The sequence below is a fragment of the Natrix helvetica genome, assembly GCF_964273705.1.
Source record: "Natrix helvetica genome assembly, chromosome: 1".
Taxonomy (NCBI): Eukaryota; Metazoa; Chordata; class Lepidosauria; order Squamata; family Natricidae; genus Natrix; species Natrix helvetica.
In genome coordinates, this window is record NC_138548.1 from 7515838 (window position 1) to 7530024 (window position 14187).

Genomic DNA, 14187 nt, shown 5'->3' on the forward strand with positions numbered 1-14187 from the left:
TGCTGCTTTCCTCCACGGTTGTTGTGGCCCACCAGTAGCCAGCAGAGGTGGCAGCAGATTCGGACAGTGAGGAGGTTGGGGAGGAACATGGGCCAGTCCTGGAGTCTGGGGAAGGCTCTGATGAGGGCTCTGCATCGGAGGCAGAGAGGGGGCCAGAGCCGTCTGACAGTTATCAGCTGCCTTCGGAGTCAGGCATCAGTGAGGCAGAAGAACAGCTGGAGCCTGTTCCCAGTTTGCGCATGCACAGAGTTGCCAGACAAAGGGAGCAGCTAAACAACAGGGGTCGACTTGAGAGTAAGGCCACAGGTGGACGGTGAATGGCCCCTCCCAGAGGAAATAAAAAAGGAGCGAAAGTGGAGTGGAGTTTGCAGGAGACAATTAGTTTGCTTAATTGGTTCCTGACTCTCCGAAACTCCTGGCCAAGTTTTGCAGATATCGGCCTGGCAGCTCTCCAAGCCAGAGAAGGTCTGTGACTGTAAATCCTCCCTTGAAAGACTTTGCTGGATGTGAATGAGGAGAATTCACAGTCAATTAATAAAAGGGGTTTTTGGTACCTGGCACCTGGTACCAACAAGGTTAGCTAAAATATCAACAAATACCTCCCCAAAATGTTGGAAATACGAATCGATACACGGAATGTATTACCATTTATGGTGGACCCGTGAGGAGGCTAAAAAATTCTGGAAAAAGATCAAAAATTGGCTGGAGGCAATAATGGGTTAAAATAGAATGGAAACCTGAATTTTTTTAATTAGAAATAATGTCTGCGAAATACAAAAAAGAAATCCAGTATTTAATACTACATATAATTACGGCAGCAAGGATTGCCTTTGCCCAGAAATGGAAAAACAAACTAACTCCAAGCGAAGATGAAATAATAAGAACGGTTATGGACTGTGCTGAAATGGACAAACTAACTAAAGAAATTCAGGGAAAAGAAGAATCAGAATTCTACCAGATATGGGATAAATGCTATAGGTGGATGGAGGAAAGAAACAAGAATCAATGAAGGAATGTAACAAAACTCAAAAATAATAGTTATGAGTAAAATAAGAAAGTTAAGAATGGTGAAACTCAAATGAAATACAATTGAATGGGAAATAATATAAGGTGAGCGCTATCGATTGATAATTGCTACTAGAAAGAACAGGAAGCTCCTGTTTGTATTGCACTGTGTACATGTGTTATACGTCTAAGTTTTGTGTGTGTGTATTTTACATGTTTGTTAATAAAATTGAAAAAAATAAAATAAAAGGGGTTTTTGTCGGGACAAGAAGTTTTCTTCATGCTCTTGGGAAGCCTCGGTCAGAACACACAGTTCATCCCTTTGAAGTTTGAACGGAGAGTAACCCAAAGGGAATTGTGTAATTTTGAACTGTGGTGCTCTTATTGTGACCTCTGTTTGCAACGTCCCGCAAGGAACTGTTGTTCAGTTGGCCGTAATGTTGTTCTTGCCTCTTCACCTTCAAGCAACAAAGGACACAGCTGTCAGGCTGGCCCGTTTCTATGGAGACCGGTGTCCTCCAGGAGACAAGGCGGGGATGGACTTGGGACAAAATAGGAAGTGGGACTGAATTGTGCATCGCGCACTGCCTGGCGCAAGCGATGCCCATCAAAGCCCAGGAAAGTGGTTTGTCCCAGGAGGTGTGAACCAACTTTAGCCATCCTGATTCCATATTCCTGGCTGGCCCACAAAACTGCTCTAAGAGAAGAGATCCCTCAAAGCAATGCATGATGGGAATATCCCAAATTGCAGCCTGCAGGGACCAACGTGAGGTGCTTGGAAATGCCTTGCTGGCAGGAGCAAGCTGCTTTTGATTACTGGTTTGGTTTGAAAGTGTATTTGCTTTCCACCGTACTTTTCTTTCAAAATACAAGATGACAGTTTGTGCTAGGACTACCACCCATAATAAAAAGGAAGGGAGGGGGGGGGAGATGGGAAGAAGAAGAGGAGGAAGAAAGGAAGGGGAGAAGAGAAAGGAAGAGAGATAGGAAAGGAGGAGAGGAAGAAGAGGAAGGAAGGAGATGGAAAGAAGGAGAGGAAGGAAGGAAGGAAGGGGAAAAGAGAAAGGAAGAGAGATAGGAAAGAAGGAGAGGAAGAAGAGGAAGGAAGGAAAGAAGGAAGGAAGAAGGGAGGGAAATGGTAAGGAGGGGAGGAAGAAAGGAAGGGGAGAAGAGAAAAGAAGAGAAATTCCATTCCATATTCTATTCTATATGCTATGCCATACCATACCATCAGCACAATTATTATTATGGTTAGTTGCAGAGTCAGCCAGATGTTCAGGGTGGCATATTTGTCCACTCCTTGAGTCCTTCCGAAGGACCGGGGATAGGCAGATGTGAACGTTTAATAATATTAAGATATCGTTGTTAGAGGTCAGCTGTTTCCAGTCGAGCTGCCTTTTGCAATTGACCGATGGGGATTTTGCCAATTGCCGATGACGCTCAAGTGGTGCAACCAGATGTTCTGGGAGTTCACCAAGGCGCCCATCCCTCTTGGGACTGTCTTTGCTTTCTTTTGCCAGAGTCATTCTACTTCTCTTCGCAACTCTTTATATTCTGTGATCTTCCCCAATTCAGTTTCTTTTATTTTTGCTATCTCCAGAATAATTTTATTTCATTTTTTGCTTTCTTCTCCACAGTTGTTATGTCTGGCCTGTTATGTGCAGGAGTGCGATTCAGCCGGTTCAAGCAAACCGTTCACTCCAACGATCAGCTAGGGAGCAAACCGTTCACTCCGACGATCAGCTGGGGAGCAAACCGTTCGCTCCGACGATCAGCTGGGGAGCAAACCGTTCGCTCCGACGATCAGCTGGGGAGCAAACCGTTCGCTCCGACGGTCAGCTGGGGAGCAAACCGTTCGCTCCGACGATCAGCTGGGGAGCAAACCATTCGCTCCGACGATCAGCTGGGGAGCAAACCGTTCGCTCCGACGATCAGCTGGGGAGCAAACCGTTCGCTCCGACGATCAGCTGGGGAGCAAACCGTTCGCTCCGACGATCACCTGGGGAGCAAACCGTTCGCTCCGACGATCAGCTGGGGAGCAAACCGTTCGCTCCGACGATCAGCTGGGGAGCAAACCGTTCGCTCCGACGATCACCTGGGGAGCAAACCGTTCGCTCCAACGATCACCTGGGGAGCAAACCGTTCGCTCCGACGATCAGCTGGGGAGCAAACCGTTCGCTCCGACGATCACCTGGGGAGCAAACCGTTCGCTCCGACGATCACCTGGGGAGCAAACCGTTCGCTCCGACGATCAGCTGGGGAGCAAACCGTTCGCTCCGACGATCAGCTGGGGAGCAAACCGTTCGCTCCGACGATCAGCTGGGGAGCAAACCGTTCGCTCCGACGATCAGCTGGGGAACAAATCGTTCGCTCCGACGATCAGCTGGGGAGCAAACCGTTCGTTCCGACGATCAGCTGGGGAGCAAACCGTTCGTTCCGACGATCAGCTGGGGAGCAAACCGTTCGCTCCGACGATCAGCTGGGGAGCAAACTGTTGACTCCAAAGATCAGCTGGGGAGCAAACCATTCGCTCTGACAAACAGCTGGGGAGCAAATCGTTCGCTCCGATGATCAGCTGGGGAGCAAATCGTTCGCTCCGATGATCAGCTGGGGAGCAAACCGTTTGCTCTGACGAACAGCTGGGGAGCAAACTGTTCACTCCAATGATCAGCTGGGGAGCCAACCATTCGCTCCGACGATCAGCTGGGGAGCAAACCGTTCGCTCCGACGATCAGCTGGGGAGCAAACCGTTCGCTCCGACAATCAGCTGGGGAGCAAACCGTTCGCTCCGATGATCAGCTGGGGAGCAAACCATTCGCTCCGATGATCAGCTGGGGAGCAAACCGTTCGCTCCGACGATCAGGTGGACCCACCTGCCCGTCCCTGTGCTTTACTTACTTATATCCTCTCAGCTGACTTGCACGGCAGAGTCGCGCCTCAGTTGTATTACTCAACAGAAGTAGCATGGAAGGTAAGTTTTGTGAAAACTGGTGATATGCATGGAGCACAAGGATCACGTGATCACCGAACCAGTTGTTAAACCACTGGTGATGTGGCAGAGGCCTGTCTGTTTGAGTCCCAGAGCATTACTTGGTCTGTTTTGTGGTCCCGCCAGTTTTGGCTTGCAGGCCAATCAATGCAAGCAATTTTTGCTTACTCTGGCTGAAAGCAGTTCAGAACTGGCTGGCTGAAGGCGCTTTGGCTCTATCCTTATGACCCACCTGCTTTTTCGGTGTGCAGCACTTTCTGGCTTGCAAAGAAGACAGGCCCAGTGGTGGGATTCAACATTTTTTTAACACCAGTTCTGTGAGCGTGGTGTGGCTTGGTGGGCGTGACTTGGTGGGTGTGGCAGGGGAAGGATACTGCAAAATCCCCATTCCCTCCCCACTCCTGGGGGAAGGATACTGTAAAAAAAGAAAAATTAAACACAACCACACAGAGGCAAAAAGACCCAGGAGAACCTCAGTGTTTAATAGAAAGGAACTCTTATCTTGGTGAAGGAAACAGAGAAATATTGTCCACAGAACACACTGGACGTACAGAGGGAACGGTCCACTCACCAAAAAATACAAGACAAAGACACAGAGATGTAGAAGAAGGACATCAGGTCCAAAGCATCTTTTCCCTTGTTTGTTCTTTTTTTCTTTCTTTCTCTTTCTTTCCTTCTTTCCTTTCTTTTTTACTTTCTTTCTTCCTTTCTCTCTGTCTTTTTTTCTTTCCTTCCTTTCCCTTTTTTCTTTTCTTTTTTTCTTTCCTTCCTTCTTTCTTTCTTTCTTTTTGTCCTTCCCTCCTCCCTACCTCCCTGCCTTTTTTCTTTTCTTTTTTTCTTTTTTTCTTTCTTTCTTTCTTTCTTTCTTTCTTTCTTTCTTTCTTTCTTTCTTTCTTTTCTTTTTGTCCTTCCCTCCTCCCTGCCTTTTCTTTCTTACTTACTTTCTTTCTTACTTTCTCTCTGACTTTTTTTCTTTCCTTCCTTTCCCTTTTCTTTTCTTTTCTTTCTTTCTTTTTCTTTCTTTCTTTTTCTTCCTTCCTTTCTCTCTCTTTGACTTTCCCCCCTTCCTTTCCCTTTCTTTCTTTCTCTTTCTTTCTTTTTCTTTTCTTCCTTCCTTCCTTCCTTCTCTTTCTTTTTGTCCTTCCTTCCTTCCTTCCCTCCCTCCTCTTCCTTCCTTCCTTCCTTTCTCATCTTTCCTTTCTTTTTCTTCATGGAAGAAGACAGAAAGGTGGCATGGCACCACCATTATATTTAGCAAGGAAAAAGACTCTGTGGAGAGCCTCATTCTTTCTTGTTTCGTTTCTGGAGAATTAGAGAAACGTGGATTGCTCCTCAAAGTACGTTTCTCCTCCCCTAAAGCCTGAACCAATGGATCTCATGAAAAAGACATGAAGGAAACAAGTAAATGGACCACTCCAACCGATTTCAGCCACAGTGTAGACATTGTGAATATACAGTAGATCAGGGGTGTCCAAACTTGGGAACTTTAAGACTTGTGGACTTCAACTCCCAGAATTCCCCAGCCAGCCATGCTGGGAGTTGAAGTCCACAAGTCTTAAAGTTCCCAAGTTTGGACACCCCTGCAGTAGATTTAAAATGTTGTCCTATTTTCTCAGTGCCACAGGTCCTCAGAATTACGTTGCCGGTGAAGAAGAGAGAGACTCTTTTCACACCTCCTTGCATAGCCAACCCATCCTCAAAATTGCTTAGTGCGAAGCCAAGTTCAAAATGGGAAAAGACAGTATAGGTAGTCCTCGACTTATACCACAATTGAGCCATAAACATCTGTTGCTAAGGGAGGCAGTTGTTCAGTGAGACTAGCCACATTTTATGACGTTTCTTGCCACAGTTGTTAAGGGAATCACTGCGGTTGTTCAGTGGGTAACACGGTTGTTAAGTGAATCCGGCTTCCCCATTGACAGACGGTCGCAAAAGGGGAACACGTGACCTTAGGATCCAGCAACGGTCGTGAATATGAACCAATTGCCAAGCGTCTGAATTTTGATCACATGACCACGGGAATGTTGCAAAAGTCGTAATTGCGAAAAAATGGTCACAAGTCATTTTTTAAAGTGCTGTTGTAACTTTAAACGGTCACTAAATGAAAGGTTGTAAGTTAAGGACTAGCTTGTTGGAGAAGTCAAAGAGGCAATTGGAGGGGAAAGGGGATTTTGAATGCCCACCAGGCTTAGAATGATTCATATGTATTCCTTGATTTACAACCTCAGTTGAGCCCAAAATTTTATGTCGTTCAGTGAAACAATTGTTAAATGAGTTTTGCTCCATTTTACGATCTTCCCTGTTAAGTGAATCACTGCAGCTGTTAAGTTAGTAATACAGCTGTGAAGTGAATCTGTTTTTTTCCATTGGCTTTCCTTGTCAGAAGGCCGCAAAAAGGGGTCATGTGACTCAAGGACACTGCAACCGTTATAAATACGAGTCAATGGCCAATCGTCTGAATCAGAGGTGGTATTCAGCAGGTTCTGACCGGTTCTGGCGAACCGATAGCAGAAACTTTGAGTAGTTGGAAGAGCCGGCAAATACCATCTCTGGCTGGCCCCGCCCCCATCTATTCTCTGCCTCCGGAGTCCCAGCTGATCGGCTGGGTCTTCTTTTGTTGCCCTGCACAGGAGAACGGAGCTGGAAAGCAGGTTAGTGGGGTGGGGAGGGAATGGAGATTTTACAGAAACCTTTCCCTGGAGTGGGATGGAAATGGAGATTTTGCAGTATCCTTCCCCTGGAGTGGGGAGGGAATGGGGATTCTGCAGTATCCTTCCCCTGGAGTGGGGAGGGAATGGGGATTTTGCAGTATCCTTCCCCTGGAGTGGGGAGGGAATGGGGATTCTGCAGTATCCTTCCCCTGGAGTGAGGAAGGAGTATCCTTCCCCTGGAGTGAGGAAGGAGTATCCTTCCCCTGGAGTGGGATGGAAATTGAGATTTTGCAGTATCCTTCCCCTGGAGTGGGGAGGGAATGGGGATTTTGCAGTCTCCTTCCCCTGAAGTGGGGAAGGAGTATCCTTTCCCTGGAATGGGATGGAAATGGGGATTTTGCAGTATCCTTCCCCTGGAGTGGGGAGGGAATGGGGATTTTGCAGTATCTTTCCCCTGGAGTGGGGAAGGAATAGGCATTTTGCAGTATCCTTCCCCTGGAGTGGGGAAGGAGTATCCTTTCCCTGGAGTGGGATGGAAATGGGGATTTTGCAGTATCCTTCCCCTGGAGTGAGGAAGGAGTATCCTTTCCCTGGAGTGGGATGGAAATGGAGATTTTACAGAATCCTTTCCCTGGAGTGAGATGGAAATGGGGATTTTGCAGTATCCTTCCCCTGGAGTGGGGAGGGAATGGAGATTTTACAATATCCTTGCCCTCCCACACCTACCAAGCCACGCCCACATAACCGGTAGTAAAAAAAAAAGAATTCCACCACTGGTCTGAATTTTACACTGCAACCGTCATAAATATGAATCAATGGCCAGGTGTCTGAATTAGTAGTCAGGTTGTTAAGTGAACTTTGCATGTTGAATGTTGATTATGTGACGATGGGGATGCTGCAAAAGCCATAACTGCGAAAAATGATCATAAGTCACTTTCTCTAGTGCCGTTGCAACTTCGGTCACTAAATGAACTGCTGTAAGTCGAGGACTACCCGTACAGCCAGATACCTATTCTTTTCTTTCTCCGAAATAAAATTCAAACAGAGAATTGGTGGGCTGCAAAGGGGGATTCAGAAATAAAACGGAAATCTCATCATACTACGATGATGGCTCTGGCCTAAATCCACCCACCCATCCGGAGTCCATCTTGGCCCTTTAGAAATGAAGAGTCAGAAATAAAGAGTAAGAGTAGAAGGTCTCTTGAGGAGGGGGAATTCATAACGACACCACAGGATTTGATTTAGAATTGTTTAGAATAACAGAGTTGGAAGGGACCTTGGAGGTCCTCTAGTCCAACCCCCTGCTTAGGCAGGAAAGCCTACGTCAAACTGTTCCAGAGTGCCTCATAAACACTCTGTAGTTTCTTTGCTCTATGGTTCCAACTAGATGTGTGGACTTCAACTCCCAGAATTCCCCAGCCAGCATGGCTGGCTGGGGAATTCTGGGAGTTGAAGTCCACCTGTCTTAAAGCAATCAGAATTGAGAAACTCCGAGACAACTTTCCCAGATTTCTTGAAAGCTACACCAAGAACAGGAAATTATAGAAAAGGCTCGAGTTACGAACAGAATTAGGCCCAAAATTTCCACTGCTAAGTAAGGCGGTTGTTAAGCGAGCCACGCACGATTTTATGACATTTTTGGGCCCGGTTGTTAAGCGAATCAGGGCATTTGTTAAGTGATTCCTGCGGTTGGTAAGTGATTCCATCTTCTCCCATTGTCTTTGCTGGTCAGAATCTGGCTAGGAAGTTTGCAAAGGATGGTCATGGGATCCCAGGGACATTACGACCGTCGTAAATACAATCAAATTTTGATCCCCTTGGTGAAGCTAAGACTGTCGTAAGGGCGAGGAAAGGAGTAAGTTGCTTTTTCCGGCGCCGTAACTTTAAAGGGTCACTAAATGAATGGTTGTGAAGATGAGGACTACTGTAGTCATCGCACTTTTATAAAGGAAGTCCTCGACGTACGACTACAATCGAGTCCAAGATTGTGGTCGCTAAGGGAGACATTTGTTAAGTGAGTTCTGCTCCATTTTACGACCTTCCTTGCCACCATTGTTAAGTGAATCCCTGCCACTGTTAAGTGAGTCACACAATAGTGAAGCCAATCCAACTTACTGGCCACAAAGGGGATCAGGGACCCCAGGACACTGCGACCATCGTAAATATGAGTCCCTTGCCAACAGCCTGAATTTTGAATCTCCTGAACAAGGGGCCGCTGCAACGGTCATAAGTGTGAACAATAGTCCCTTTTTTTCCACTGACGACGTAACTTTGAACGGTCCTTAAATGAACTGTTGTAAGTCGAGAACTACTCGTAGTTTAGAAGCAAAGAGGCGCAGTTATTGCTTGAAAACAGGAGAGGAAGAGGAGGGGAGCTCTCTCTGCAGGATGGGAAGACCCCCATCAAAATGGAGAGATTGTCTGAAAGTCACTGGCGAGACCCCCATTTCCAGTCCGGACGATGATTGGCGCCGATTGTCTGAATCCGGAGCGAGTCCGTGGCCTGCACCCAGTCTATATTACGCAGTCTGAACCGTCACCGGATACAGCAAGGAAAGGTGCTCTGCCCCTTTGACGGGCAGTTCTTGAGTGGTGTAGTGATGGATGACCTCTGGGATGCTCTCAAAGGGGGCGCTGTTTTGGCCCAAGATGTACCTGTTCTCCTTCGTCCGGGTGAACTTCATGTGCATAAAACTTTGGCTGCTCCTGTGCCAGAAAAGAGGAGATAAATTAGATTTTATGAGATGTTTAGAGAGTGGCCAGAATGCAGGATTACAGGCGGACTCTGCCCACTGCAAGCAGTTCGATCCTGACCAGCTCAAGGTTGACTCAGCCCTCTGTCCTTCTGAGGTCGGTAAAATGAGGACCCAGATTGTTGGGGTTAAGAGGCTGATTCTGTAAACTGCTTAGAGAGGGCAGGGAAGCAACGTGAAGCGGTATCTTAATCTAAGTGCTATTGCTACCTATAATTATCATCTCTATATCTATCTTCTGTCTATCTAAAATATCTATCTATTGCTGTCTCTCTGTCTATGTCTGTCTATAGATTATCTATCTATCTATCTATCTATCTATCTATCTATCTATCATCTCTCTCTCTCTCTTCTGTCTATAATCCCTCTCTCTCTCTCCCCCTTTCTCTTCCTCCCTCCCTCTCCACAGTGGTTAAAATGCAATATTTCTCCTAACTCTATCTACCTAATCTATCATCTACCTACCCACCTACCTATCTAATCTACGATTATCTATCTATCTATCTATCTATCTATCTATCTATCTATCTATCCATCCATCCATCCATCCATCCATCCATCCATCCATCCATATCTATCTATCTATCTATCTATCTATCTATCTATCTATCTATCTATCTATCTATCTATCTATCTATCTATCTATATTTATCTATCTATCCATCCATCTATCCATCCATCCATCCATCTCTATTTATCCATCCATCCATCCATCCCTCTCTCTCTCTCTCTCTCTCTCTCTCTCTCTCTTCTATCTATAATCCCTCTCCCCCCCTCTATTTCCCTCCCTCCCTCTCTCTCCACAGTGGTTAAAATGCAATATTTCTCCTAACTCTAACTCTATCTATTTAATCTATCGACCTACCTACCTACCTACATACCTACCTACCTACATATCATCCATCCATCATCTATCTATCTATCTATCTATCTATCTATCTATCTATCTATCTATCATCTATCTATCTATCTATCTATCTATCTATCTATCATCCATCCATCCATCCATCCATCTATCTATCTATCTATCTATCTATCTATCTATCATCTCTCTCTCTTTTCTATCTATAATCCCTCTCCCCCCCCTCTATTTCCCTCCCTCCCTCTCTCTCCACAGTGGTTAAAATGCAATATTTCTCCTAACTCTAACTCTATCTATTTAATCTATCTACCTACCTACCTACCTACCTACCTACCTATCATCCATCCATCATCTATCCATCCATCTATCCATCCATCCATCCACCTCTATTTATCCATCCATCCATCCATCCATCCATCCATCCATCCATCTCTCTCTCTCTCTCTCTCTCTCTCTCTCTCTTCTATCTATAATCCCTCTCCCCCCCTCTATTTCCCTCCCTCCCTCCCTCTCCACAGTGGTTAAAATGCAATATTTCTCCTAACTCTAACTCTATCTATTTAATCTATCTATCTACCTACCTACCTACCTACCTACCTACCTACCTACCTACCTATCATCCATCCATCATCTATCTATCTATCTATCTATCTATCTATCTATCTATCTATCATCCATCCATCCATCCATCCATCCATCCATCCATCCATCTATCTATCTATCTATCTATCTATCTATCTATCTATCTATCTATCATCTCTCTCTTTTCTATCTATAATCCCTCTCTCTCCCCACCTTCTATTTCCCTCCCTCCCTCTCCACAGTGGTTAGAATGCCATATTTCTCCTAACTCTGCATTCCCACCGCCAGGAGTTCGATCCTGACGGATTCGGGGTTGGCTCAGCCTTCCATCCTTCTGAGGTGGGTAAAATGAGGACTCCGACTGTTGGGGGCAACAGGCAGACTCTGTAAACCGCTTAGAGGCGGGGGGGGGGGGCTGTAAAGCACTGTGAACTGCTATGTACCCTAAGTCTAAATGCTATTGCTATTATTTTGCAAACCCCCTCCCGTCGACCTTAAAGTTCTTAAGATCGTAGATTTCTCGCGCCAAAACTTCAGAACTGCCTTTGCTTCTTCTGCGCCTGCATGGATCTGTCAGTAAAGCTTTACTCTTGGTAATAAACATGTCCCGGGACTTTTCTTTTGCTGTACATGCCTACCGGACGGTTGACAATCTAACTTGCGCATTGACTCGGCTTGTCAGAAGGTCGCAAAAGGGGATCACGTCACCCCAGGACGCTGCAACTGTCATAAATATGAGCCGGTCGCTAAGCGGCCGAATGTTGATCACGTGACCGTTGGGATGTGTCAAAGGGCGTAAGTGTGAAAACCGGACACCAGCCACTTTTTTCAGTGTCGTAACCTCAAACGGTCACTAAAGAAGTGGTTGTAAGTCGAGGAGCCACCTGTGTCCCAAAGGGGAGGGGCTTCCAGTGTAACACCACTCCTCCCATTTGCAGGGTCTCCTAATCTCCCTCCCTCCTGCCTCCAGGTTGCTCTCCAAATGGAATGATTTGCATGCTAAAACATCTTTTTTGTTGTGCATTTATGAGGTGGATCCCAGATGGGGACCAACTGTTTTTCCTGTTTTTCTCCCTTTTTCAAGTGGGACCTGTGCCTGAAGCAGCAGCTGCTGTTGCAACAGAAACATTATTTCTGGTTGTGTCGTCAGATCTTGGGAAGCATGAATGACTGCTTGAGCCACTACATTTCTAAATGCAAGCGTGGAATTTTAAAAGTCTTGCAGGTTTCTGCTCTTAAACCTCATCCAGTAGTCCGAAATGGACTAGAATAACAGAGTTGCAAGGGACCTTGGAGGTCTTCTAGTCCAACCCACTGCTTAGGCAGGAAACCCTATAGCACTTCAGACAAATGGTTATCCAATAGTCCAGGTAAGAACCAAACTGGTCTGGGAAGGGCCAGAAAGACAAATTCTTTAGTGAAATAACTGGTTTGTGTTCCCATTTTCCAGCCTTGCTTGAAACCCTGGGAAAAGTTTCGGCCAGCCCTGCCTCAGCACAGCATATTCTTCTTTCCATTTGTGCTTCGATCAAAACCATGAGGACTAGAATCTTCCATCGTATGTTTTAGCCTCCAGTCCCCTAATCACCCTAGTTGCTCTTCTCTGCTCTCTTTCTAGAGCCTCCACATCTTTCTTCTAGTGTGGTGTTATTCAGCCACTTTGATTTTAACTCCATCCTTAAAGGGGTCCCTCCTGAAAATAACCTAGCAGAAGAAAATTCTTTCCCTACCATCGCACAGACTCCTTGTTCAGTGGTGGGTTGCCAATTTTCTTACCACTGGTTCCTCCAGAGGTAGGTTGCTTCCACACTCACATTGGTGAGTGTGGGGGTTTATTCCCTATCTATATACAGTAGCTTGCCCTGCCAGCAGGGCTGCAAGTGTGGTTTTCTCCTCCTTCTAGATAAGGGTATTATTTCTGCTTGATTGTTTGTCTGGTGTCAATCCCTGCTTATCCGGTTGGAGAGAATCCGTTCGGGCTTTTTCTCTTCCTTTCCTTCTTTTTTATTGTCTCTTTTCAACCATGTGTAAAGGTGGCTGATCTCCATACGGACCCGGAGACTGTTCTTATTCAATTTTTTTTAAAAAAGGAGAAATTGTAGATTTTAGACTCCTTTCTCCAGCCAGAATCGCAGGTCAAACGACATTAATCCTGTCTCTAAAGGAAGACTCTCCATTTGCGGGAAGGATTTAAAAAAAAAACGGTTGTAATTTCACGGCTCCGACGGAGCAGAAAAGAGAACAAAAGGTTGTGCACGGCAGCGCACTGATGCACCACGGTGTGATCAAAGCACTGGCAGATCCCCGTGAAGGGAAAGGGAGGGGGCAGTGTGACAACAGAGGGGGGCTGCAGTTGTGACCTTCTCAAACACAGATTATACCCCTCCTGTCCGTTCGTATTTTCTTTTTCCCAGTCTCAGCGCCCACGGGCTTAACGGGATGGAAATGAACTGCTCTGTAAATCACAACAGAGGACAATTGGGCTGGGGATGATGGGAGTCTCTTGGGGGTGCGGCAATATTTCATGCTTCCAAGATCTGATCCGAACAAGCCCGATTTGGCATCTCCTGGGGCAAGACGCGGAGGGATGTGTGTGTTTCTCGCCGCCCCCTTTCCGATGTGTCCCCTGGCTGCGCACCAAATCCGTTTAAGCACTCTGCGCGTTTGCAGAAGAAATCTGCTTAGAAATTGTATATTGGAAGTGGGATTTCCCCCCCCCAACAACATGACAGAGGACGCGGCGGGGGGAGGGGGGGAGAGAACAGCCAGAGAAGAAACTGAAGTGAATTGAAGACAATTGTGTTGTTTCTCTGGGTCATATAATGTATGTGGGTAAATGCATAATTTTGTATTTATTTCTTTTGTTGTGGTTGTGTAGTGGATATTGGAGGCAGTGACCCTTTGAGAGCTGCGGGCAACGGAATTTCATTTTAATGTATGCCGGTTAGTGTACATTGAAAGTGACAATAAAGTTATTATTCTATTCTGTTCCTGTTCTTTTCCCTCTTCCTGTTTCTGTCCTGTTTCTATTCTGTTTTGTCCTGTTCCTGTTCTGTTCTATCCCATTGAGAGCTGTATGCAATGAAATTTCATTTTAATTCATGCCAATTAGTGTACATTCAAAATGACAATAAAGTTGTTATTTTATTCTGTTTTATTCCTGTCTTTGTTCTGTTCCTGTTCTGTTTCTATTCCACTTCATTCTATTCCATTCTGTTCCTGTTCCGTTCCTATCCTATCCTATCCGATCCTATCCTATTCCATTGAGAGTTGTATGCAACGGAATTTCATTTTAATGTATGCCGATTAGTGTACATTGAAAGTGACAATTAAATTATTATTCTA

General features: G+C 45.8%; 1 protein-coding gene across 1 annotated transcript in view; it reads right to left on the minus strand.

Moving 5' to 3' along the window:
* Positions 1 to 9164: 9164 nt before the first annotated feature.
* SHD (Src homology 2 domain containing transforming protein D) overlaps positions 9165 to 14187 on the minus strand; it is a gene marked incomplete at its 3' end in the record, with an annotated part of 61125 nt that continues 56102 nt past the window's right edge. The window contains exon 8 of the mRNA XM_081937194.1: positions 9165 to 9351. Coding sequence (XP_081793320.1) covers positions 9165 to 9351 — 187 coding nt within the window. The remainder of the gene's footprint in view (positions 9352 to 14187) is intronic.